The 26180-nt window shown below is 48.1% G+C and overlaps 7 protein-coding genes across 7 annotated transcripts; 3 read left to right on the forward strand and 4 right to left on the reverse strand.

Moving 5' to 3' along the window:
- Nucleotides 25-5318, forward strand: LOC8084070 (pre-rRNA-processing protein ESF1). The gene is made up of 7 exons (XM_002460760.2): nucleotides 25-755; nucleotides 1816-1932; nucleotides 2666-2979; nucleotides 3333-3495; nucleotides 3727-3855; nucleotides 3962-4683; nucleotides 4779-5318. Exons 1-7 carry the CDS (start codon nucleotides 114-116, stop codon nucleotides 5023-5025), a joined length of 2334 nt encoding a protein of 777 aa, XP_002460805.1. The 5' UTR covers nucleotides 25-113; the 3' UTR covers nucleotides 5026-5318.
- LOC110432360 (ankyrin-1-like) lies at nucleotides 5676-8043 on the forward strand (the record flags this gene model as incomplete). The annotated part of the gene is made up of 1 exon (XM_021452599.1): nucleotides 5676-8043. A coding segment is annotated over one exon (819 nt), but the record flags the coding sequence as incomplete, so codon positions are not given.
- On the forward strand, nucleotides 8804-10599 carry LOC8081698 (ankyrin-1). Its single transcript, XM_021453594.1, has 3 exons — nucleotides 8804-9087; nucleotides 9155-9528; nucleotides 9665-10599. Exons 1-3 carry the CDS (start codon nucleotides 8804-8806, stop codon nucleotides 10513-10515), a joined length of 1509 nt encoding a protein of 502 aa, XP_021309269.1. The 3' UTR covers nucleotides 10516-10599.
- LOC110432777 (protein ALP1-like) lies at nucleotides 16146-17559 on the reverse strand. The gene is made up of 2 exons (XM_021453595.1): nucleotides 16791-17559; nucleotides 16146-16703 (listed from the first exon to the last, which is right to left on the reverse strand). Exons 1-2 carry the CDS (start codon nucleotides 17557-17559, stop codon nucleotides 16258-16260), a joined length of 1215 nt encoding a protein of 404 aa, XP_021309270.1. The 3' UTR covers nucleotides 16146-16257.
- On the reverse strand, nucleotides 17689-20130 carry LOC8081700. Its single transcript, XM_002462911.2, has 2 exons — nucleotides 19156-20130; nucleotides 17689-18427 (listed from the first exon to the last, which is right to left on the reverse strand). Exons 1-2 carry the CDS (start codon nucleotides 19951-19953, stop codon nucleotides 17858-17860), a joined length of 1368 nt encoding a protein of 455 aa, XP_002462956.2. The 5' UTR covers nucleotides 19954-20130; the 3' UTR covers nucleotides 17689-17857.
- Nucleotides 20679-22230, reverse strand: LOC8084071 (aspartic proteinase nepenthesin-1). Its single transcript, XM_002462912.2, has one exon. The coding sequence runs from the start codon at nucleotides 22228-22230 to the stop codon at nucleotides 20794-20796; it is 1437 nt and encodes a 478-aa protein (XP_002462957.2). The 3' UTR covers nucleotides 20679-20793.
- LOC8084072 (aspartic proteinase nepenthesin-1) lies at nucleotides 24036-25686 on the reverse strand. Its single transcript, XM_002462913.2, has one exon. It carries the CDS (start codon nucleotides 25541-25543, stop codon nucleotides 24134-24136), a length of 1410 nt encoding a protein of 469 aa, XP_002462958.2. The 5' UTR covers nucleotides 25544-25686; the 3' UTR covers nucleotides 24036-24133.

A 26180-nucleotide genomic window follows, 5' to 3' on the forward strand; every position in this document is an offset into this window, starting at 1 on the left:
CGCTTAAGGTGAGGGTGCTCGCTCTCTTCGGTCGTGCCAGCGCCAGCCCTCGAGGAGAGAAGCCATCCCTCGTCGCCGCCGCGCCCTCGCATTCGTAGCAGCCAGCCGCCGCCATGGCGCCGCCGGCCAGCACCGACGAGCCCGCGCGCCATAAGAAGGCCAAGAAATCCAAGCTCGATAGCGAAGAGAAGAAGCATAAGAAGACGAAAAAGGCGCGCGCTGCCACAGAGGGCGCCCGGGTCCCCGACGCCGCCGAGCGCAAGAAGCGCAAGCACAAGGACGAGCGCGAGGAGAAGCGGGACGGCAAGAAGTCCAAGAAGGAGCGGAAGCTCGAGGGAGAGGGAGCGGAAGCCGAGGCCGCCGACGGGAGGGACGGGAAGGTGAGGCGGGCGATGGAGGACGAGCGGTTCGCGGCGGCGCGGACGGACCCGCGGTTCCGGCCGATGCGGAGGAAGGAGGCCAAGGTGGCGCTGGATTCGAGGTTCAGCAGCATGATGACGGACCCGAGGTTCGCCTCGTCGGCGGCGCCCGTGGACAAGCGCGGGAGGCGCCGCAAGAAGCGCGAGAACCCCATGCTGGAGTACTATCTCAACCAAGAGGACTCGGAGCAGGAAGGGAAAGGGAAGGGGAAGAAGGAGAAACCGGAGCTTGTTGAAGAAGAAGAGGAAGATGAAGAGGAAGTGGAGGAGCAGGAGGAAGAAGAGAGTTCTAGCAGTGATGACGACGAAGATGAAGACTTGGATGACGACGACGAGGTGACACTTTGCTTCTAGTCTTTTGATTATTTAGCTTATATTCAGCTTGCATTGCTCTGGTCGAGGTCTTTCTGTACATGAGTTTTGCAGCTTCCTTCCATTTTCTGTCGTCCTATGTTAGTGCAGGGTCTATGCCCTTTAGCTCTTGCGCCAGCTAAATTGCAGTTATCTTAAACCAGTACGGCTATACTGTCTTCATGCCCTTGCTTTCAAGTGTTGATGATAATGTATTTTAGATTCCTGGGAGAACAATTAGCGTTGGAGCACCTTCCTGTTTACATTGTGAATTAGTAGCCTAGTAGCCTATTTTGTGAATACTTTCTAATTAGTTATTGCAGTGCAAGTTAGTGTGTTCTAGTCTCTAGAGTCTATTTTCCGTGCAGATCTCAGGACTCAATTCATGACTGGAAGATGTCATAGGTATATGTATTTCTGTAGGGCATTTCAACATAGCACACTTGATTGTGGACATCTCAGTAACATTGCTTAGTTAGTTCAATCCCTGTTTTAAGTGAAGTAGTGTGCTTATGTCTGTAATTATCCAAGTGATTGTCTCAGTAACATTGATATATGCTTGTGATTATAGACAATTACACAACCCAACAAGTGCTGAAACCTGCATCCAAGAAAACTTTGGTTGTTCTTCTATGCTTTAGCTCTCTTTGCCAAGTGTTGTTCTCTTCTGCCTTGACAACCTTCGTAGCGCATCTCATCTTCTGTAAAATGTGTAAATCCATTTGTACAATGGTGCACATGCGGAGCCAGAAAATCAAAATTTCCTTTTTTAGGGCTGCCAATAGTAGTAATATTTTCAAATTTTGTTGAATTCAATATTTTATTTTCAAATTCAGCCTTCTGTTTTTCTATGCTCTATCATGTTGCATATTTTATTATTTTGTTTTTACCAGCCTTGTTATTTCCATTGTTTAAAGGATATTTTTTAAAGTTCCATGTAGTTTTTTTTAAAGTTCCATGTAGGTGCTTTGCCTGAAAGAACAAAATATGCTAATTCTTTATGGCTAATTGCCTAATTCTTGGTTTTTATTTATTTTTTCTACAGTGCTCTGTTGGCAGTGACATTGCTCATTACTTAATGGCAAGGCATGATGATACGCCTATGATCGACAAGGAAACTCACAGGCTTGCTGTTGTTAATATGGACTGGGATCATATTAAGGTGTGTGTTCATGCAATAGTTATTTCATCCTGAGAAGTGAACTGCTGTGACTAAACAAAATATCAGCTATGTCAAAAGTCTATCTTATTTTACATGCATTTTAAAACTGGCTCTTACAACAACTTTACTTGAAAGATAACTGTGAATCAAACATGTATCTTGACTCCAAATGACAAAGTCATGTGTCTTCCTGCAAAAAAAAGGAGGATTAAAAGTAAAGTAAATGTTGACAGCGAATCACTGAGTTCGTTGACCTATTTATGCATTAGCTGATCAGCTATTGCTCGTATGTACATGAGAGCCAGACCATAATGGAACTTAGATCAGTGCAAACACCTTAACTTCAGATGTCCTAGTCCTAGATGCTAGCGCAGACAACCAACACAACTTCCTTCATAAAATTTGAAGGTCGGGCAACTATTTTGTGTGGTTCTATGTAATTAAGGTCGTACATAGGATCAGGATGGAGATAATCCAACAGGATTTTACCTACTGGCTGTGCAGAATTGCTAATTGAGATACTGAACCGTAACCATGTAAGATTGATAGAATGGTACCAAATCCAGATCTAATTTATTGAAAATCATCTTTTGCTAAAACTAAAGACCTGAACAGCCCCTTACCATTCATGTGTGATTTTTAAAGTTCTTCCTAGCAATTTTTAATGAGTAAATTTGAATGCAGTGAGCTGATGGCACAATGAATTTATTGCTTTTTCATCCCTACTTCACAGGCAGTTGACCTGTATATGGTGATGACTTCTTGCCTCCCAAAGGGTGGGCGAGTTTTATCAGTCTCAATCTATCCATCGGAATTTGGACTGAAGTGCATGGAAATTGAGTCAACACAGGGCCCAGCTGCTCTTGTCAATGCCAATGTTGATGAAAAAGACAGTGTTGAAGACGAAGATGACAAGGATGATGATGAAGAGAACACTGACGATGATGATGATGATGACGATGAAGAAGAAGAAGATGATGATGATGAGGAAGTTGACTCCGACAAAGAGAACAACAAGCTGCGTGCTTATGAGCTAAATAGACTGAGGTTAATATTGAATTGGAGAGACATTCATTTGATGATAGATTTTTATTATTATTTGCTTTTCCTGTGCCATAAGTAGTAAATGATATAAAATTGGCATCTCCAAACTGATATCTACAAAAGTGTATTATAGATTAGTTCTGGTGGAGTCTCCTTGACATATTTAGCATTTTTTCTCGAATACGCAAAAGATCTGCATATCCTTGTATTAAGTAGAAGAGTTTAGACGACATATTTAGCATTGCTTTCATATTATTTTTGTCAATTGTTTTTTTTTTTGATTTGTACCATGTTAAAAGTGTTAGTATCCAAGGCTTACATTTTTTTGCTCTCATGCTTCAATTGATCCTGCACAGGTATTACTATGCAGTTGTGGTGTGTGATTCCAGCGCAACAGCAAATCACCTGTACATGACTCTTGATGGGACTGAGTTCTTGAAAACAGCAAATGTGTTTGATTTGCAGTTCATTCCTGACTCTAGGGAGTTCAAACATCCTGCTCGAGACGTCGCTACAGAGGTACCTTCCTTTGTTGATTGTATCCAGAACCAATTTCTTCATAGTAGTATTGGTTGAGCAGTGACAAATTATTGGTTAGCATAGTGCCTAGTGCTTTTTTTAAAAAAAGGTGGCTGATACTTATATTTCCCTTTTCCATTTCTTTTCTTACTTTGTGGTTTCTATGAATGTACAAGGTCCTAGTCATGCTAAATGAAGCTTCCCTTTTGTAAATAACTTGAATGATTTCAGGCGCCTCCGAGTTACAAGGAACCTGATTTCGAGACTCGTGCTTTGCAACATAGCAGAGTTAAGCTCACCTGGGATGATGATGAACCTGAACGTAAGAAAGTCTTGAGGCGAAAGTTCACTGATGATCAGGTTAGGTCTTTTTTTTTTTGTTTTTTTATATTGCTATTTATCCTTGTAGTTATTTGTTTCTTGTACTCTTATATGCAACTTTTGTTACTTCTATTTTCTGATGCAGCTAGATGAGCTTGACATGTATTTAGCAAGTGATGACAGCGCGTCAGATGATGGTGTAGACAATTCTGAGGACGAATCTCTACCAAATGGGGGATCCAAAAGGAAGCTAACAAAAGAGGAGAGGTTGGCTCTTCTGCTGCAAGGGGACAAATCTGATGAGGAGCAAAGTGATGGCCAGGATATGGAGATTACATTCAACACAGAGCTTGAGGATCTTAGTAAACGTATCCTAGAGAGAAAGAACAATGAGGAGAAGACCGTCTGGGAGAAGCACCAAGAGAAAATGAAAGAGAAAAGGAAGGCTAGGAAGAGGGGACTAAAGGATGAAGACGAAGATGACGACTACAGCAGTGAAGATGAGCGTGAGAATGATGATGATTTCTTTGCAGATGAACAGTCTGATGAAGAACCTAAGCCAAGCAAAAGCAAGAAGCACAAGGACAAAGCAAAGAGGAAAGGAAAGGATGAAACCACAGAGGACCATTTGGAACAAGAAGCAACCAAAGAAGAGTTGGAGCTCTTGGTTGCTGGTGATCAGGACACTGCCAATGGTGCAAAGGGTTATAACCTGAAGCGTAAAAAGGGTAAAAAGGGCAAGAAGGGCAAAGAGGAATCTGCTGAGGACAAACTTCCTGACATTGATCTTACCAAGGATGAGAGGTTCTCACCGATGTTTACTTCTCACTTGTTCGCATTGGATCCTACTGATCCCCAGTACAAGAGGTACGTGCTGTATACATTTACCTTGTTATGATAAGCGTGAGACTTCCTTAATATTTCTGGTTTGTGTTCACGCGTGCTGGAATGTTATTTTGTAGGAGTGCGGCCTTCATGCGGAAGCAAGCTGGGAAGCCAGGTCCACATGGAGGCAAATCAGGCAGAGAACCTCCGCTGGAGGGTTCGTCTCTGGGAGGTACAGTACCACCTGAAGATGCTGCTACTAACAATGATGATCAGAAACCTGATGGTTCAACCACAGAGAAGCTGCAAATTTTGTCTGCTGTCAAATCTCTCAAGAGGAACCTTGGTGCTTTCAAAAACTCAAAAAATACAGGTGACCGCTAAAAAGAGCACCATTTTGTTCCGGCTATTACACTAAAGTAGTGAAATACCTTCGGGAGAAAAATGAAATAGTTTCATGATTATGTATGCTTATCTCTGTAATTCTGTACACATGCGTCCAATCTTTGGATTTTCAGTTTTGACACTATTCAGAATCCAGTTGGACGAATCTGTTCAATTATGGTGAGATAATTGGTTGAATTTATCAATTTAGTCACACCGCAGGTGAATATCTGGCATGGTTGTAAATGTAACAGCTCTACGGACCCTTTGGAATACCTATGGAATTCTAGCAAGAGACTGAGACTCGTACTAAAGTTCTGTCAAGTCGATTTAATCATTGGAGCATGTCGAACCGTGGAGGAGAGAACCCCTTATTAAAGATATCCAGTGAGCAGTCATCAAAGCAAGAAAGTATTGTCAAGTCAAATTCAAGCAAGAAAGTACTGTCAAGTCAAATTCCTAAAAGGGGATCAATATGTTGTTTGACGAAACCCTAAAAAAAGGGAAAACCCTTGTAAGCGCTAGTGGAGTTTTGACGCTTGAACACACAGCTACAAGAAATAACACTATGAGCACAGTGTCGCCAACGTAGAACTAGCAGACAACTTTGCAGTCGCCGCCAAGAGCTGTTTGTTCGTTTGGCTGGCTGATTTGCTGATCAAGCGAGGCTATCCGGAGCTCTCGCCGCACCGGTGGAAATCGGGCCCGAGCAGACGACGCTGGGCACGGAGCTGCTGCGAGTGCTCACCACCGTCGACGTGTCCCGCTTGAAGGAGCTGCTGAGCGGCGAAGGTCGCACGCAAAGGGCAGACGGCCACGTCGCTATTAAAGTCAACGGCACGTCATCACCGGGCGCAGTGTCGTCGCCGGGCGCGGGAACGGGAACGGAAAGTCTCCTCGGCGTGACGAGCAACGGGAACACAGCGCTGCACCTTGTCGCCAGCCGCGGGCACGCCGAGCTCGCCGCGTTCGTCTGTGAGAGCGCGCCCTCGCTCGTCGCCGCGCGCAATAAGGGCCTCGACACGCCGCTGCACTGCGCGGCGAAGGCCGGGAGCAGGGGCGTGGCGGCCTGCCTCCTGTCCAAGATTCGCATCGTCGCGGCCGCCGGTGGAGCGGACGTGGCGACGGCGGCTGCGGCGGCGCTGCGGGCGAGGAACCGCCTGGTCGCCACTGCCCTGCACGAGGCCGTCCGGCTCGGCCGTGCCGGAGTGGTGGATCTCCTGATGGCCGAAGCTCCCGAGCTGGCGTCGGTGGCGACCGACGATGGCGTCTCGCCCCTGTACCTGGCGGCAGAGACTCCGTCGGAGCAGATGGTCCGGCTGCTGCTTCGTCCGGCGCCTGACGGAACGCCGTCGCCGGCCTCTTTTGCTGGTCGCCATGGACGGACTGCTTTGCACGCTGCGGCAACTTTTAGCAAAGGTACGACTGAAAACTGGGTACAGATAGAATTCGAAGTTCCAGTTTACTGACTATTTACTTGTACAAATTTTGGACTCAGTACTTTTATTTTTTTGTTTCAAACAAGTTCGTCTCAAAACATTGTAGAAATTGCAATTTCTGATCCATCAATCGGTGGCAAATTGCCAATCCTCAACCAGATATGGCTCAAGAAATACTGAACTGGGAGCCAGTTGGCCCAACACTGCTTAGCAGAGCTGAGCTGATTCGTCTGGGAGAACCCCTCTTCATTTCGCAATACTGCATGGACATCTGGATGTTGTTGAGCTGTTCCTCGATGGCCATTCATCCATAGACCAAGCTCGCATTTCCGACTGCCATGGCTCATTTCCTTGTGCACGCTGCAGCCATGGCGGGAAGCACACGGATCCTTGATGAGCTCGTCAAAAAAATGCCCGGACCACTACGAACTGGTTGATGACCAAGGAAGAAATTTTCTTCATTGTGCAGCTGAGCATAATCAGGACAGGGTGGTCCAGCACATCTGCCAGAATGACACCTTTGCTATGCTGTTGAACGCAACGGATTATGAAGGGAACACGCCGTTGCAATTTCCAAGGATCGTCAGTACGCTGCTGCGAAATATGACTGTGGAAATAAGCATTGGCAACACTTTACCGTGTTGAATTGTCTGTGCTGGCTGGGACTGGGAACATGCATTACTCCAGATCGACGGCTCCACCCTCTTCATCAGCAGGCAGACCCGAACCCAACCGAAGAAGGGGCTTCTGACGACGAAGGGCATGTCATGGTGAGAAAACGGCACGATTGGATCAGTCCTCATCGCCACCGTGGCATTCGCGGCGGCGGCTTTCACCGTGCCGGGCGGTTTCGTCGCCGACGACCGCCGGAGCACAGGGTCGACGGCGATCCTGGCGAGGCGGTTCGCGTTCAGAGCGTTCGTGGTGTCGGACACCATGGCCTTCCTGTGCTCCATCGTCAGCAACCTCCTTCCTCATATACGGCGGGCCGGCGGCGCGAGAGAGAATCCGCTGAGCCATCGGATCTGGTACAAACTGTTGGCTTCTAGGTTCATGCCGCTGGCAGTGCGATCCCGGCGTTTGCCTTCGGGTTTCACTTGGTGCTCGGCGACGCCAACCGCGGGCTGGTTGTCTTCGTGTACTTGGCGTCTCTGGCTCCGGTGCTCTTCTGCTTCCCTGACGTCTGGATTCCCTTGCTACTTGGGCTGGCGAAGACGCTGTGGCGGCGGGACTTGTCAACGTACACAAACGGCCGTCGAGCCTGATACAATTGGCCCAACTTTTCATGGCAAGCTTTTTCGTTCCATTATCTTGGAGGCACATTGCTTGTTGTGCTTATCACTGCCGCCTTCGCCGCAGCAATCTCACTGGATATTAGTTTGCCAAACTACTGAGACAGTCTGTCAATCTGCAGTATGCATTAGAATTCTGGAATGCATAGAGCCGTCAGTCTGTTCTGTATGCATTAGAATTCTGAAATGTAATCAAGTATTTGAGCTGGGCATAGCTTTACAGTAAAACAAAATGATCATGTGTAAATACGTATTTGTCAGTTGTCACAATATAGGAGATTTTGATATTTGCAGGTCCTATTGAAGCTTGTCAAAGAGATGATTTATCCATATAGAAACTTGTGTACTCGCCTTCTCATAAGTGAGCTCATTTGTTGTTAAGAAAAGAAAAGATATACATGAGAGCTCAGGCTAGGGAGCGTGACTGCGTGAGGGTTGCTTGATCAACAAAATCCATTATACAAAAGAGACTTGTAAGGATTTAGAGGCTTTCCTCATTTATTTGGTACCATCTTTTGTATAATTGTATTGCTTCATCTTATGCTAGATTGCTTATCATCGCCTGTGGTTTCCATGTAAAGGAGTATTTGTCTACACTCTTAATTCGGTACTCACCTTGGCATATATGACTTTAGAGTAAAACAAAAGATCGAATGGGTGCTAATAATACAAACCTAAGTTGTTGTAGAAAACAGTATGATATATTATCCGCACAGTGTTAACTTTTTAAAACACTCTATAAGAATACGCAGCAACGGAAAAAGTCAATGCCCGTAACAAACAACGATTGTTCACTTGTCTTGTAATCCATATTTTTGTGTGAGCCAGTAGTGTTCATGACTTTTCACAAGCGAACATGCCTCGTCGACGTTTCAAAAGAAGAAACCGGGTGGGCGGGTGGGTAGGTGTAGTCTGTAGTTTATCATACTCTTATATCATCTACGGAGTACTAATAAAAATTTTCAGCATAACTCTTGCCAACAAGTAACCAGTAGCAAAACAACGTTGCAGTTGCAGGGCAGCCAAGAGCTCAGGTCCTAGCGAATCATGTCGGAAGCTGCCGCCACACTGGTGGAATTTGGGCCCGAGCAGGTGACGCTGGGCACGGATCTGTTTAGAGTGCTCACCACCGGCGAAGTGCCCCGCTTGGTGGAGCTGCTGAACGCCAGCGGCGAAGGCGGCCCGCAAGCAGCAGACGGCCACGTCGCGATTAAAGTCAACGGCGGCGCAGTGTCGCCGGGCGCGGGAACGGGAAGCCTCCTCGGCGTGACGAGCAACGGGAACACCGCGCTGCACCTTGTCGCCAGCCGCGGCCACGCCGAGCTCACCGCGTTCGTCTGCGACAGCGCGCCGTCGCTTGTCGCCACGCGGAACAAGGGCCTCGACACGCCGCTGCAGTCTGCACTGCGCGGCGAGGGCCGGGAGCAAGGGCGTGGTGGCCTGCCTCCTGTCCAAGATGCGCACCGCTGTCGGTGGACCGGACGAGGCGGCAGCGCTGCGGGCAAGAAACTGCCTAGGCGCCACTGCTTTGCTCGAGGCCGTCCGTCTCAGCCGTGCTGGGGTAGTAGATCTCTTGATGGCCGAAGCCCCCGAGCTGGCGTCAGTGACAACTGAGGATGGTGTCTCGCCCCTGTACTTGGCGGCAGAGGTATGGTCGGATGAGATGGTCCGGCTGCTGCTTCGTCCGTCGCCCGATGGAACGCCGTCGCCGGCCTCATTCGCTGGTCGCGACGGACAGACTGCTTTGCACTCTGCAGCAACTATTAGCAAAGGTAAGTATGACAAAGGTTCCATTTTGCTTGATTTACTGCTTCCACTTTCCGACTGGTAAAAAAGTTGTGCTCCTAAAGTTCAGTAAATTGCAACTTCTGTTGCTTGGTGACGAATTGCCACTTGCTTTTCAACCAGGTATGGCTCGAGAAATACTGAACTGGGAACCGGTTGGCCCAACCTTGCTTACCAGAGTTGATTCGTCAGGGAAGACGCCTCTCCAGTTCGCAATACTGTATAGACGACTCGATGTTGTTGAGATGTTCCTAGATGACCATACATCATCAGAGCAAGCTCACATTTCAGACAACCATGGCTTATTTCCAGTGCATTCGGCTGCTAAGGTGGGAAGTACAAGGATTATTGACGTGCTCATACAGAAATGCCCAGACTACTGTGAATTGCTTGATGATAAAGGAAGAAGTTTGCTTCATTGTGCTGTCGAGCATAATCAGGAATCAGTGGTTCGCCACGTCTGTCAAAATGGCACATTTGTTACGCTGCTAAATGCTATGGATTCTGAAGGAAATACACCGCTCCATTTAGCGGTTAAATACGGATGTCCGCGAATCGTCAGTTTACTACTACAGACGATGTCCGTCAAAACAGGCATTACCAATAAGGACGGCCTAACTGCTGGAGATCTTGCTCACCGTGTGTTAGAGCGCGGAAGAATGAACTATTTCCTGGTAATACTCCTAAATTGTATTATTGTGTTATTAAGGCATTGCATTATCGTTCTGTTTCTGCCTGCATCATTCTCAGTCTCTGTTAGCTTGCTGTCATACACTGAACGACTACCTTTTAGAATCAGAACTTCTACACGAATTTTGTACAGTGATTTTCTTAGTTTCACTGAATTGATGTTTAGAAAACTTGACCACAAACACACTATTTCTTTATTTCCTAACACCAATTACACACGCACACACACGCACGCGCACAAACATGCACACGCACGCACGCCCCGCCGGTTTGCAACGCACTGATGTGCCAAATTCTCGATACTGTGCTTACTTGAACCTCAGCTTAATTTATACTTTCTTCGTTTAGCGTAACGACACGGTCTCCAAAGTCTAACTTTGATTCTTTATTTTTATAAAAATATTTATCAAAAAGTGGTATATGTATATTTTTACAAAAGTATTTTTCAAGACAAAATCTATTTATATAGTTTTTATATTTTCAAACTTAACAACTTAAAAGTTATTCATGATTTTATGTTTGACTCAAATCTTGTTCAAAACAAATTTCTTTATGGGTAGCATAAAAATAGATGGCTACCCCAATAGATAAATAGGTAGTCTAGTTTGGATAGTATATAAGCAAACCATAATCCGATAATCCCAATCTCCTGTTCCCCATCTCTCTCAAAAAAAAAAAAACTATTATCAGACGCACTACTGCCTCCTTGTTTCCGAGTCTTGAGCCTTGACCGACCCTGCTCGCCACGGGACACCACACGTGCTCGATGTGGGGCACAATGGCACACACTTGCCATTGCCATTCCTCCCGTCCTGGTTGGCTGACTGCCTGGCTCCCTACTCGCCTCTCCCTCCTCTCACATCCATGTCTCACTCCTTATTATCCTCTCCATCTTTGTTTTAGGGCCTGTTTAGATTGACAATAAAAATTTTTTAGGTGTCACATCGAATGTGTCGGAAGGATGTCGGGAGGGTTTTTTAGAAACTAATAAAAAAACAAATTACATAGCTCGTCAGGAAACTTCAAGACAAATTTATTAAGCATAATTAATCTGTCATTAGCATATGTGGGTTACTGTAGCACTTAAGGCTAATCATGGAGTAACTAGGCTTAAAAGATTCGTCTCGCGATTCTCAACTAAACTGTGTAATTAGTTTATTTTTTTATCTACATTTAATGTTCCATGCATGTGTCCAAAGATTCGATGAGATGGATGAAAAAATTTTGGGTGGGAAACTAAACACGGCCTAGGGAAGTCGATGACTCCAGTCTCACTCCTTGCTGTCCTCTCCCTTTTTTTTTGAGGGAACTCTCCCATTTTTGTTTCAGGTAAGGCCTTGTTTAGTTCTCAAAAACTACCAAAAATTTTCAAGATTTCCCGTCACATCGAATCTTAGGACACATGCATGAAGCATTAAATATAGATAAAAATAAAAGCTAATTACACAGTTTACCTGTAAATCGCGAGAAGAATCTTTTGACCCTAGTTAGTCTATGATTAGAGAATATTTGCCACAAACAAACGAAAGTGCTACAGTACCCGAAGCCAAATTTTTTTGCAGACTGAACAAGGCCTAAGTCGATGAATCTAGTCAGGTGCCTAGATTTGACATGAGTTATGTCGCGAATTCCAGCTAGAGTTCTCATGTTTTGGAGGGACTCGTCGGATTTCAGGACCCAGCAGCGGTGAGGGCTGATGTCCCCCAAAAACTAAGTTTGGGTGGGTTTGTGATGAGTAAAATAATCACACTTCACCCAAACACCAAGTTTAAATACAAGTGTAAAGTTTTATTCATTTCATGATTGTACTTTACATGTCAGAGGGGGTATTTATAGAAGTACTAGTCTTCGTAAATGATACTAAAATGACATTAATCTCTTTAACATTACAACCCTTTTGAACTACAAGGGCAAAATTATCATTTTTTCTTTGATAATCAATTTCTTAGGCTTTTTCATCTGACTTGAAATCAACTTCGTCCTTGACCTTGCTTGATGGACGAAGTCTTTATGACTTCGCACTTTCTTTATCATAGAGCGAAGCTTTACTCTTGACTTTGCATCTTCATTTCTTCTGAGCGAAGTCACAGTCTTCGTCTATTAGTGTTGCAAACAAACTTCATATGAAAGTTATTTGCCAATTCCAAAGTTTTATGATAAAGTTTGCTAGCGGAGTCAAACCCTCCATCAGTTTGGGTTTTACTCTCGGGTTTTGGGTGCGGCCAAACTAACCCACCCCATTGCCATCCCTATTCATGATTATCTCCATTCAAGCAAAAAGTTAAGAGGCATGCCTAGGAGGACATCAGTACTCGGGAAACATGTATAAGGGAGGAGGCGCGCCTAGGAGGCTTGGGTCAGGATGTCATCAAGATTGCAACAACTTGATCATGAATGACTTAGGGGCTGCTATGGAGGACATGACACCCGGGTATTTCCATGAGACATATATCTGGTTATAGTGGACATAAAGTGGTGATGAGATGGAGTCCAAGTATTACCTAGGTTATCTTCACTACCTTAATACACACAAGGGGTTGAGACTATCTTGGAATCACTAAGATCATGTTGTGACAAACTAGAAAACATATCAACTTGACCGAGGCAGAACTTACCTTCTATCCTTAACCCCTGGCTATATAAGGCAGGTAGGGAGCCCGTGTCGGTATCTCATCATCCACCTCATATATTGATTTGTCATGGTCGTTAAGATGTATGCTAGGAGAATATGTCTAGACATGTCAATGGGATGATTAATTAGGAAGGAGCCTAGGCCTAGTTGTTATAGATTAGATCTAAAAGGATTAGTAGGGGTTATAGACCTGTCGAGGACGAGCTGATTCTCCACGCGAAGAGAGATATCGTGGTCGACAAGACATATAGCTGGAGAATACGTGCAGGCATGTTAGTAGGCTCATTAATTAGAGAGGAGCCTAGGCCCAACTTTTTATAGATTAGATCTTAAAGGATTAGTAGGGGTTATTTACTCTATATAAAAAGACCTAATGACCATTAGCAATCTTGTAAGCCCTTGTATATTTTGTGGTGAAATAGAAGGCAAGCATGTTTCATGTTGCTTCTAAAAAAGAATAAGTTTAGTGTTAATCCCTTATCTCTTCTCCTCCTCATCCTTTGTAGCCGCCACCTCCCTCTCTTCTCCCTGTGCTGTCTCTCTCCTATGCTATTGCCGCTCTCTCTGCCTAGCAACAACAGCCGTAGTATAGGGGATATTTAACTATTTGCCACTGATATAGAGGTCACCTCTCTGTTTGCCATGTTTCTAATGCCAACTACAAATTTACCACCAAAAACAAGAACTTGCCTATAATTTTGCCATTTTTGCTGAGGTGGCACACCACTTCAGCACGCTAGCGTGGACTTGACATCTCTATCCACTAAACCCTAACGGCACCAGCTGCTGCTCGTCAGCTTCTCTTTTCTGCTAGTCATTGTTATTATATGAGGAGGAGGAGGAGGAGGCCTACCTCGTCGGTGCCGCCACTAGCAGAGGGGAGGGAGGAGCTTGCCGACCTAGGTGGGGGCGACAGTGGGCGCGTGCGCGTGAGCGGAGGATTGCGCTGTCACCGATGTCACTATGGTCGTGAAATATACTAGTTTTATCCATGTACTCAATTTTCACGTTTAGTCATCTTTCATAGCTCGCCATATTACAACAGTATTCTTCTATTGGTATGCAGAATCCGCATCGCATTGTGTATGATTGTGTGTGCTGGTCTCGAGCGACCATTACTTTACATGGAATTCACCATGTGTATGTAGACAAGAAGCCCACTGATTTTTCTCAAAAGAAAATCGAAGCAAACGAGGAAGAAGCATCCAACAACGAGGACAACATGACGAAAACGGGAACCATTGCATCAGTCCTAATCGCTACAGTGGCATTCACAGCAGCATTCACCGTGCCAGGGGGGTTTATCGCCGATGACCACCCAAGTGCGGGGACATCAATACTTGCAAAAAGGTTTGCTTTCAGAGCATTTGTGGTGTCAGACACCATGGCCTTCGTCAGCTCCATCCTAGCAACCTGCTTCCTTATATATGGTGGTGCAAGAGAAATCCCGCGCAACCATCGCTCCTGGTATAACTCACTGGCGTCGGGGTTGGTGCCGGTGGCAGCGCAGTTTATGATCGCTGCGTTCGCTTTTGCATTTCATCTGGTGTTGGGCCACGCCAATCATGGACTTATTGTCTTTGTATATGCGGTGTGTTTGGCTACGGTGCTATTTTGCTTCCCCGGTATTTGGGTTCCCTTGCACCTCGGGCTAGCGAAAGCGGTATGGCGGCGAGCTGGATGGAGAGGACTCGCCAACGTACACGAGCGCCCGTCGAGCCTTGTCCAACTATTTTGGTGTTTCGCCACAAGCTTTTTGTTTGAAAATCTTGGAAGGCCACTATTTGTTGTGCTCATCTCGGTTACCTTCATCGTCGCCATCGCACTAAATATTGCTTTGCCCAGCTACTGAGTCATGCATGTTTAAAACTGTTATTAAGTGTGTGCATTAATTATATTGGTGTTAAGAACAGTTTTATGTAATGGCAATTCTATGGAGTATGGAGTGATATGTCAAGTCCCTTAAAAATGGTATTACTGCACAGAAAAGATTGGATAATTGCAAAGAAGAGGGCTCTAATCGAGTATATATAGCTCCACTTGAGAGTTTACTCTCTCCTCTATTTCATTGGCATACGGATCTATATGTCAACTCTTCATCCTCTCTTTCCTCCTCCTCTATTTCATTGGCACCTGGATCCACGCGAGCCAGCCGCCTCGCTGCCTCGCCGAAGCTCGGGGGCATTTGGATGTTTTTTGTGCTGTACTCGAGATTTGCTAGACTTGACGACTTGAGTTTGCTATAGAGGACTTGTCATGTCCTGTCGACCTAGCCCCGTCATGACTACGACGACTTGAGTTTGCTAGAGGGGAGAAGTTTTAGTGAAGTTTGGACATAGAGTCATAGACCAAGTTCTTAAAAAAGAATTTTAAATTGGCGTTTTATTCACTATCTGGTCACAGTCTCAATCCTTTATATACCCAACTCCTTACAGGCCGGATATTTTGTATCCATTATCTAAAAAAAACTCCTTACGACCAAAATAAAAGACTATGTCCATAGGACACTTGAATATTTCTGGTGCTCAGAATACTCGGTTTTGTTCTTCACACCTTCTTCCTCCACCCGACACACCCGACACACCGCTGCCGCCTAGCGCCACTGCCCTACCACGATGTCGTAGAGTCTCGCGGGCTCCGATGAGACCTTACTGTGGGCCCACAGCAGCCTCCTCCTCTCCCTCCCCCTCCCCCTCCCCCTCCCACTATTTCCATGGCTATGGGCGCTCGTGTCGTGACCTAGCCCGACTGCCTCCTCCACCGTCGGAAATACTACCTCCCACTGTCTCCACCGCCTAGCCGGCTTGCCTCCGCCAAGCCCCTTCAAAGCCCATCGAATCTGAAGAAGTCCAGAGATGAAGAAGAAGAGAGGGAGAGGAATCAAATGTTATAACACTCAAGTGTGTTATAGCATCAGTGAAATAAAAAAATTTATAAACTTGTTTCAAGAAAACTGTATTGATAACCAAGAGTAGTATGTCAACGGAGCGTATAAATATCAACGAGATTCAGTCACGGCACAAAGAAAAGAAAACACCTGAATAAATGGGCAACCCATAGGATAAAAAGCAATAGGCCCTGTTTGGATACTCTAACCAAGTTAGAGGTTAGAGTTATTTTGTAGCTCATGACTAACCCTCAAGTAACTCTAGCCGAAGAGGTGTTTGGATGCAAGGGTTAGATTGACAATAAATACAATTTCCCAATCATTTGGCTCCTTTGCAGTTGGATTTGATGTGGCCAACTGCTGTGTGACCACTTCCCACTCAGAAATGACAAAAACAAACATCTTTAGAAATCAAGCATCCATCACAGGATAAATTTTATTTTCTCCATACAAATGAGATGTCTCACTCAAACATACACGTCCTGAATGAAGCAAAAAAAATTACACTCAATTAAACAAAGCACCAGCTAACTGATCACGGAAGGCATTCATGTTGATATCTTCAATAAGAGGTTCATCCTCTGGCCATGTTGATGCAGAAGAACTAGGCATTGGGTTATAATTTTCATCCGCATCACAAGCATCAAATTCCCTATCTGCAATTCTGCTCTCTCGAATAAAATTATGAAGAGCCATACAAGCAACAATAATTCTAGTTTGCTTGTTCTCTGGAAATCTTGGCATGTTCAACAAAATCCTAAATTTCATCTTCAACACTCCAAAAGATCGCTCTATGACATTCCTAACTTTGGCATGTGCATGGTTGAATGTTTCTTTCATACCTTGTGGCGGCGGGCCATTTTGCCATTGTTGTACATGGTACCTTGTACATCTGTATGGTGAAAGGTAGCCCGGTCGATTTGGGTACCCTGCATCAACCACATAATACTTCCCTACATATTTTGAAAGGCACACAATGAGAGTTTGATGAACAAGTCTAATTGGATTTAAGTTGTTGTAAGACAGTTCAAGTAGCAAACCTGGTGGTGGATGTGGAAATTTGTGCTGATGAGTAGTTATGGCATCTTTAAAAACTCTCATGTCATGTGCTGAACCAGGCCATCCCGACAACACAAAGGTAAATCTCATATCGAAATCACAAACAGCAAGCACATTCTGATTGGTTTCATTGTGCCTGTTCAAGTATGGTATCCTCTTACTCTTATCCACCACAACCTTCACATGTGTCCCATCTATAGCTCCTATGCAGTCGTTGAAGTGTGGCCAGAATGCAGGATTTTCTAAGTTTGGGTGCACCTCTGAAAATGTTGGGTCATTGGGTACAATAATGTCATGTGCTAACCTTAGGAGACATGTCAAAACTCTGTTAAATGATCTGCTTACTGTCTCTGTAGACCTCCTAAAACGGTTATCAGCCTGTCTAACTGACTGTGGTGAACCAACAACCCATAAAAACATAGCAAGAGCCTCTACAGATGTCATTTTTGTAGTGGACTTTAACCCATATGAATGGACCAAAGTATTATGTAGCCTGTTAAATAAAGGTCTCTCAACCCTAAACATGTTGTAGCACTGGGTATCTCTAGCTAGTGTCTCCTGCACCCAATCCAAACCAGAGTCTCCAGTGACCCTCCTAGGTAGTTTCACAAAGTAGTTATCAGAGTACATACCCAGAATAGGAACCAACTGCACGATCAAATTCTGGGCCTGCACCAAATTGTTGCAGCACATGGATATAATCTCATCCTCACTTGTGCTACCTCCATCATCCTCTTCTTCCTCAATCATAGGGCCCTGATCTTGTTCCTGTTTCAGCACATGTAGGAAATTGTCAACACATAGCATAAAACTTGAAGCAGTGCAAGCAAATGGACTTAATTTGCCACACATAATAATATGTTCAGCACACAATAATTTAAGACTTCACACACACACAATAGGTTCAGCACATAATAATTTAAGACCTCACACACACACAATAGTTCAAGACCTCTCACACACATAATAGGTTCAGCACATAATAGTTGAAGACCTCTCACACACATAATAGTAACCCCACAGCTTCACACACACATTTCTTAAAGAACTACTCAACATCTCCTAAGCTCATATTGTTGTCCCTGCACCATTTCTTGAAGTAACCCAACCTAAGCTGAGGACTTAATTTGCCACAGAAGAACTGCCTTTGGTACTCTGATTCAAACAACTTGGACATAGCATATACAGAATCAACGGTTTGTTGAACGCCACACTCAAATGCTAGCTCCTGACACCTCTCGACAGAATATGCTGCCTTTTCATTTGCACGTTTCTGAATTTGAGTAGTGTTGACTGTGACAGAGTCTTTGAAGGTACTAGCTATGTCCTTCACAAACTTCACCATTGGGTTCTTGCTCTTCTTCACTGGACTGGTCAAAGTGCTTGAAGTGCTTAATGACCTCTTTCCCCTTTGGTTTCTCTGGCTGCTTCTACTTGTAGGTGTTGTTTGAAACTCCTCTTCCTCTTCTGCCCCTGCATCTTCCTCCTGATTCTGACCATAATCATCTCCAGGCGCAAAGGCTGTGCTTCCATCGACAGTGAACCCTCTGAATAATTCATCAAGCAAGTCCTCGTTTCCTGGAGGACCCCACTGCAACCTCTTTAGGTATGGTTTTTTCTGCATCATAGGTTTAAATCACAATGAGATCAGAAAACTAGTTAAGGAATAAGCTAGTGTCATATATAAATCATAAAGACAACAATTAAAAAACAGCAGGTGACACAGTCCCTTATATAATTTGCTCAGGTAGCTCAGGTTGTAAACTTGGTTCCTCAGGTTGCTTTGAGAAGGTGGATGGTGGGGACATATCAAAAACTAGACATATCTGTATGTTTGGTAAACTCTTACATTTTTTACAAAGAAATTTGATGACAAAAGCAGTAATAATAGATGGCAGAAAGAACATTTGTTACTGACTCTTGCATGGGCCACGGCAATTCTAGATGCAGCAATATTCATTGAGGAATTCAGTTACAGTAATTAGAAGATCGATGCAGCCAGGAAACTTGCAAGTGACAGAACAGAAGTACACTATTTCTTTGGGGACCAATTCACTGTCCATGCCTATTCGTTGCATCTAACATGTCGGTCAATAATGCCTTGTTGGCCCCCAAACTCAAACAAGAACACTTCTTCATTGCTCAGTCCCTTATATATTTGCTTTCTATATACTTTCAGTTTGATGCTTGTCAAAATGAAATATATTAGGCTCAAAATTATCATTAAAAAATCAGTAAATAAAATGAATAGATATACTCAGCTAGTTGTGAATTTGGTCCTAGTAGGCTAATGTATAATTTTTAATGGTTACATGGTATATATATGGCTTTCAAGCATAGAATTACCTCTGTGTGTGTTGTCCAGAAATCAGACTCAGCATCAATTGTTCCATCTGGTTTCCTCCCCAACCCTGTGTGTGTTTGCAAGTACCGCCAGAATGAGTGGGTGTTCTTTAGGATGCCTATTTGGTTCTTCACCTGTAGACGAGTATAGAACAACCCTTTCCGAGCAAGTAAGCCGTCCATAACAGCTTGGTACCCTTCACCACTCATAACAGTACCATTATATGTTCCTGCTCTACGTTGGTCTACGCACAATTCTAGCAAGCAAGCATTATTTGCATCATTCCATTGGGCTCGATTGGCATGGCTCACCGAGGGAACGCCGGAGCTCCCTAACTCCTCCACATCATGCTCCATTTCTTCATCGATGTCGAAGGGTGCGCCAGAGGCAGGTGTCTGAGTCGGCGCTGCCCTCGGTGCCCTTGGTAGTCGGGGACGTGGTACGCGTTGGCTGCCACCGCCACGGGAGGTCGTGGTCGTGCGCTGCCCGCCGCTGCCACGTGGAGCCGTGGTGGTGCGCTGCCGGCCGAGTACTGCGTCAGACGAGTTTGCGCGCTGACGAACGCGACCGTCTGCCCCCGATGACGACCCGCCAGAGAAGACGCCACCGTTTCCTCCACCACGACCGGTTGCCGACGAGGACCCGCCGGGGAAGACACCACCGTTTCCTCCGCCGCGACTGGCTGCCGCCGACGAGGACCCACCAAAGTTCACTTGCCGAGCGTAGGGTGTTGCTGGGGTTGCCCATGCGTCTCCTACTCCAGCTCGCTGTGGTCGATTAGGAGGGAGGCCAGAGCCCATGGAGCGGCCAGAGAAGAGGTCGACGCCGTCGGCCCTGGAGGACGGCTCCGTAGAGCCCTATCCCCGGGAACTCCTCCGCCGCCGGGACTTGCGAGTTGAGGTCGAGATCCGGCAGTTCGCTCAACGGGGGCTGCGAGCCCCACGCGTCGAAGCCATCTCCACACGTCGAAGCCATCTCCTTGGACGCCGGATCTGCCTCCGCTTCTGGCTGGGAGGCGCCGGCGAGGCGGATCTGCCTCTGGATGGCTGCGTGGGGGCGGCGAGGCGGGCTTCACGGCGTGGGGGCGGGCGGCGACTCGGGCACGGAGGCGACCTGGGACGCGGGCACGTCCGGCGAGGCGGGCTGCGCGGCGCAGGGGCGAGCTGGGACGCGGGCGCGGCGCGGGGGCGAGCTGGGACGCGAGCGCGGCGCGGAGGCGGCCTGGGACGCGGGTGCCGGCGCAGATGCGGCCTGGGACGCGCGTGGCGAGTGGGGATCTCCTGCGGCCTTGCCTGTGGGTCCCACCTGAAATATCTCCAAATAACCCAAATAAGCACCTCTTTGGGGGGTAGTTTTTGGGTATGGGTTAGATGCAAATAACCCCAATCTAACCCTCATGTTTAGATTCTTTAGGGCTATTTAAGCTCCAAATAGCTAAATCTAACTCTAACCTATGGATCCATTGATAACCAAGAGTAGTATGTCAACGGAGCGTATAAATATCAACGAGATTCAGTCACGGCACAAAGAAAAGAAAACACCTGAATAAATGGGCAACCCATAGGATAAAAAGCAATAGTTCGCGCAAGATGCATGAAACGACATATATACAATTTTGGAGCTGTGAATGAACAACAAAATCAAAGGCTAGCGCAATCCGCCGGCGCGAAGGAGAAGGTCGCGCCGTCGAGATCGTAAAGCACGTGCAGATCCATCTGCATGACGTTGCCTATCACGGACACGCCCCTCGTCGGCAGCACCAGCAAGCACGCCACTCTCCCTCCCTCATCGACGGCGTCGAAGTAGCTCTGCCGCGGCACGGCGTACTCCGCGCCGCCCGCAAAGCGAAACACCAGCCTCGGCACGGGCGTGTCGGCGGCACCGGCCTCGAAGCAGAGGTCGAAGTCGAACTGTGCGCCGCTCACCCTCGTCAGCAGGCCGGCCGTCTGCGACAGGAACGCCTGCCTCAGCATCGTGTACCCTGCCTCGGCCAGGTACGTGAACGTCGTGCCGGAGTCCACGATCACCCCGCCCGCGCCGGCCGCCGTGAACCCGAACGTGCTGCTGGTGACAGGGAGGTCGGTCGAGCCGACCGCGATGCCGGTGAGGTTCACGTAGTAGTACGGGGCGCGTCGTCGCGCCGCCACGGGGTTCCGGAGGAGCGCCGTGGACTGCACCTTGTCGCCGGTCACGTTCGCCAGCGCGCCGAACAGGATCGGGCTGGCGCCGGCGTCCGCGTCGGAGCGGAGGCAGTACGAGAACCGGCCGACGCCGATCTGCGACAGGAGGGACAGCGCGCTGCGCCCGAGCCCGACGATGCCCGACGCGCCGTCCATGTCTCCGCCGTTCGCCGTGCTGCACCCGAACGCGACGCCCGCGAACGACGACGAAGCGTCCCCGTCCCCGTCCCCGTCCCCGATGGCTAGCGTGTCCGCGGCGAGGTACCCGGCGGTGAATCCAACGGCGTAGCGGTAGTCGTAGACGCAGCCGGTGGCGTTGCACGCGCGGAAGGCGCTCGGCAGGGCCTGGCACAGGGGGCTCGCGCAGGGGAGCTTCGAGAACGTGGAGGAGCGCGCCGGGTCGTACAGCGGCGTGGGCTGCGCGAAGCACGCGGTGGTGCACGGCGCGCACTGCGTCCAGGTGAGGTCGCTGCCGGTGTCGATGATGGCCGGGAAGGCCAGGGGCGGCGTGCCGACGGACAGGATCATGTGGTACGCCCCTGCGCCGTTCTCCGCTAGCGCCTCGAGGAGGCCATGGCAGGAAGAGGCGGAGACGGAGCTCGTGGTCGTCGGCGCGCCTCCCATGGGGGCCCGGTGCGAAAGCAGCGCGAGGCGGCGCGCGTCGCGACGTGCCGCGGCGGCGTAGTTGCCGGGATGCTGGTGGACGCGAGCGAGGGTGGCGCGGAAGCCGTGAGCTGTCTTCGCGGGAGTCACCGGCGAGAGGAAGCCGATGAGAAGAGCAGCAAGCGTCAGCAGAGGTGCTACAGCTCTGCACGCCATGTCGTGAGAAAACTGCGACGTCTTCCTCCGTTTTGTTTCGACAGGTTTCGTTTGATCAAACAAAGCAAAATTGCCCATTGACCTTTATCAGCACCATGCCTTCGAACGTTACGTGGTGAATACGACCTAGCTGAAATTTAGTATCTCCAGAGTATATTTGGATCACTCCTTTTCATAATACGTGTACGCAGGATAATTCAACGCGTATTTGTATATATCAAGTGCAATGTTGCAGATGCCGTTGACGGCAGAGCTGACGGGACAAGCTCGAACTAGCCAACGCGGGATGGCGCACATTCGAACTAGCTAGGAAGCTGTGTGTATACAAAAAGGGGCAGCCTCTATTTTTTCAAGTGATCAAAATTCTGTTATAACCTAGTTATATAGTACTCCCTCCATTTCATTTTTTTTTGTTTTTATATATATAGGTTATATTTAGAGACATAACAAATATTAGAAAAGCCAAGTACTTATGGAACGGAGCTAATTTGCAATTTTGGCTGATTCAGAGACACAGAACATTTCGGAGTTCAGACTCTCTAACATCACTCAGTTGAGCTCATACCTTTTCATAGCCTGAGAGCTGCATGCTCTCTAGCCTCGTTTGGTTAGAGGTGTGATAGAATCAATGTACGGACGCGCGTATAATCTTGTTTCAGAAAAATCTATTCAGATTTGATTACTTCTTTCGCAAAACACAAAGTTATATAATAAATTCCTCCATATGTGTATGTTGGTAAGGAGTTTAGCGATAGCCCAGAACGACCACAAATTTTGTATCTCTCCTAGTCTGCGCAAAATAAAAAGATGATGAATCACGTATAACAGCATGCCTTTAAAAAGCGAATCTTTCGTGTATGAGCAACGAACGACTAAGAGTAGTGGCGGAGTAACACACTCTTTGTGTGAGCAACACAAGAAAATTGAGAGGTAAGGAGCTAGCACATGAGTGGGTAGAATGGAAAACCGAAATTGCCAACTATATTAGGTTTGACCGCTTGAGGCAGCCATACACTGGATTTGATTCTCCGATCTTTAATTATCACAATTAGCAAACCGGAGCACACAGAAGCTTAGTTTGGCCAAATGATGCCTTAGTGAGAAGAGCCAACGAGAAGCCTAATCATGCACAAAGCGATCGAGGGTTCGCGTGGTAGAGGATAGCCGTTGAACATGGTTGAGCACCCATGATATCGATGGAGGTACTCTCTCCGTTACAAATATAAGATATCTTGACTGTTCTAGATTTATTGTTTTTATCATGCATCTAAACATGCATGGTGTATATCTAAGTGCATAGCAAAAACTATAAATCTAGAAAAGTCAAAACGTCTTATATAAGAATGGAGAGAGCAACACGTAATGGAGATTAGTGTTCTGGCACAAGTTATGGTGAGAAGGAAATTGGCAAATTGCATTAGTGTTCTGGCAAAATCCCTACCCCACCTATGTTGGTGCCCGAATGTATGAGTGGCAGCTTGGGTGAAGTGTTGTAGAAGTAAGTGTACTGACAAATTGCCTTAGCGTTCATCCGGGAGCATTGGACGTTTATTGTTGGGTACACAAGTTGACAATATCTCTCGTCTCTCATCTTGAGCTGTTCTAATTGGCCAACCTAGGAAAATCAAACAAAACATTGGCTGCAATAACATTCATCTTTAGAATTGCTAAACTTAAATTCTTTGATATGACTTCTCAGCTTTGGTAACATATACCCATGCCCTAAAGATGCGATAGCCCAGAACCCACAGCTCCAAAACTAAGAGTTTGCTTATTGTATTTTTTTCGCCAGTTAACAATTTTTTTTTCTCATAATAAATTAGCGAACGGTATTTTGAGTCACGACTTTTCAAACCAAGGCAGCATATGCGAGAGCCAGGCAATTCACCTAAAAACAATCCCTCAAACATTCAGCTGCAATATGCTTCGAACATCAGCATACAGATGGTCCCCATTTATTTCAACGCACCGTTCCCAAATCCTAGAGCTCGCCGCAGTTAGCGGGCTCAAAGGACAAGACGTCCCTCCCGACGTCGTACCGCACGTGCATGTTCTGCTGCTGCATGCTTCCGAGCACCGACATCCCCCGCGCGCTGACAATCCCCAGGCACGCGACCCCGGCGACCCTGTCCTCCACAACGGCGCTGCTCCGCGGCAGCTCCATGTCTGCGCCGTCGAAGTGGAGAACCAGCCGCGGCACGTCCACGGCCTCGGGCCCCCGCCCCTGGGGCGCCGCGAAGCAGACGCTGAGGCCCAGGTGCGCGCCGCTGGCCAGCGGCAGCGCTACGCGGGCAGCGACCGCGCGCGCCAGCACCACGAACGCGCGCTCCTCTAGCGCCGTGAACGTCGTGCCGGAGTCGATGATGAGACCGCCGCGGCCCGACGCGGTGAGCCGGAACACGGCGGGGTCGATCGGAAGCAGGGTGTCCCCGACGGTGATCCCTTCCAGGGAGAGGTAGTAGTAGGAGCTCCGCCGCGGGCCGCTCGGGCTCGGCACGAACGGCGTCGACTTGGCGGCCGGCGAGAGGCTCGCCGACGAGCCGAGGAACAGAGGGCTTGACGTTGTCGTGTCGTTGAATGGCGTGAAGCAGTAGGAGAACTTGGTGACGCCGAGCTGCGACACCAGCGACAGCGGGCCCCGGCCCATGCCAACCAGGCCGGAGGAATTGTCTGTGCCGCCGAGGTTGTCCGTGCCGCACCCGAAGGCGAGGTCATGGACGGTGGTGCCCGCGCCGAACGTGAACGTCTCAGTGGCGAGGACGCCATCGGTGGAGCTGCCATCGCCGTAGGAGTAGTAGTACGTGCAGCCGCCCCGCTCCGGCGCCGGCGCCGACGCCGACGCCGAGCAGCGGGAGGAGGGCCTGAGGCTCGGGAGCGCATCGCAGAGCCTGGAGCCGCACGACACGTTGGCGTAGGTGACGGACCTGGCCGGCGCGTACAGCGGCGCGGGCTGCGGGAAGCACCGGCGGCACGGCGCATCGCACTGCGTCCAGATGAGGTCGCTGCCCGTGTCGAGGACGGCCGAGAGCGCGAGCGGCGGCGTGCCGATGGCGAAGTCGACGAGGTAGGTCGCCGTGCTCGCGTGCACGGATGCCGCCGCCGTGGCGGCGCAGGCGCCACCACCACCACCGTCGCTCCGCAGCGTGGACGCAGCCGGCGGCGGGGCCGCGGCGAGGAGGCCGTTCACGCGGCGGTGGCTCCGGTCAGCGGCGCGGCGGACGCGGTCGGACCCCGTGAAGTCGCCGCGGGCGTCGACGTGTGTCAGCTCAAGGCGGATGCCACGGCTTGGCTGGCCGTGGCCTGGGACGGCAAAAGACGGCAGCAAGAGGAGCAGGCAGAGGAGAAGCGATCGCTTGGCGGCCATTAGAGACGGTACCAAGGGTTCCGTCATACTACCTTGTTACTTACTTGTTTCAGGACGTCGTTTTTAGTAATTCTTGATGAACTTGGTCTGGATGCCAGAGATCTTTAAAGTATTTGAAATTTTGAATGATTGAATGGGTGGTGGCTGGCAAGTGCGTTGCACGTCTGCGCAACGTTGCCAGAAGTTTATAAATCTTGTTCGTCTCCATTTCGCCCATTGGATTCTTCAATGGAAGTGACAAGTGATCATGCCACTTGGTGAACTTGAGTCATGTGCTCCAGGCGCGGCGGCGCCAGCGACGACGACGACGAGAGCTCCCGGACAGTGATGAGTCGCCGGCCTCGCCGGTGTTTTGAGTGCTCTGGTACTTGCGACCTGAATAGCGTGGATCTGTCGGGCGTCCTTACCGAGCCCAACTGATTGGCCCAGCTTGAGAAACCAAAAACCTTCGTGAGCCCAATTAACAATGATTCACATTCCACGGCCCACCTGTTTTGGTCCATCACGGTTGGTTGGAGTTGGAGTGTCGCTCTGCATCCTGCAACTGCAACTGCAACTGCAAGGCAAGTGGGCAGCCGTATTTTTCCTCTCCCTGCAAAGAGAAATCAATCAGTGTATCGTCGTCTCCGGCCGTGGGAACAGGAGTCACAGGACACGGGAGCCA

The sequence above is a fragment of the Sorghum bicolor genome, chromosome 2, assembly GCF_000003195.3.
Source record: "Sorghum bicolor cultivar BTx623 chromosome 2, Sorghum_bicolor_NCBIv3, whole genome shotgun sequence".
NCBI lineage: Eukaryota > Viridiplantae > Streptophyta > Magnoliopsida > Poales > Poaceae > Sorghum > Sorghum bicolor.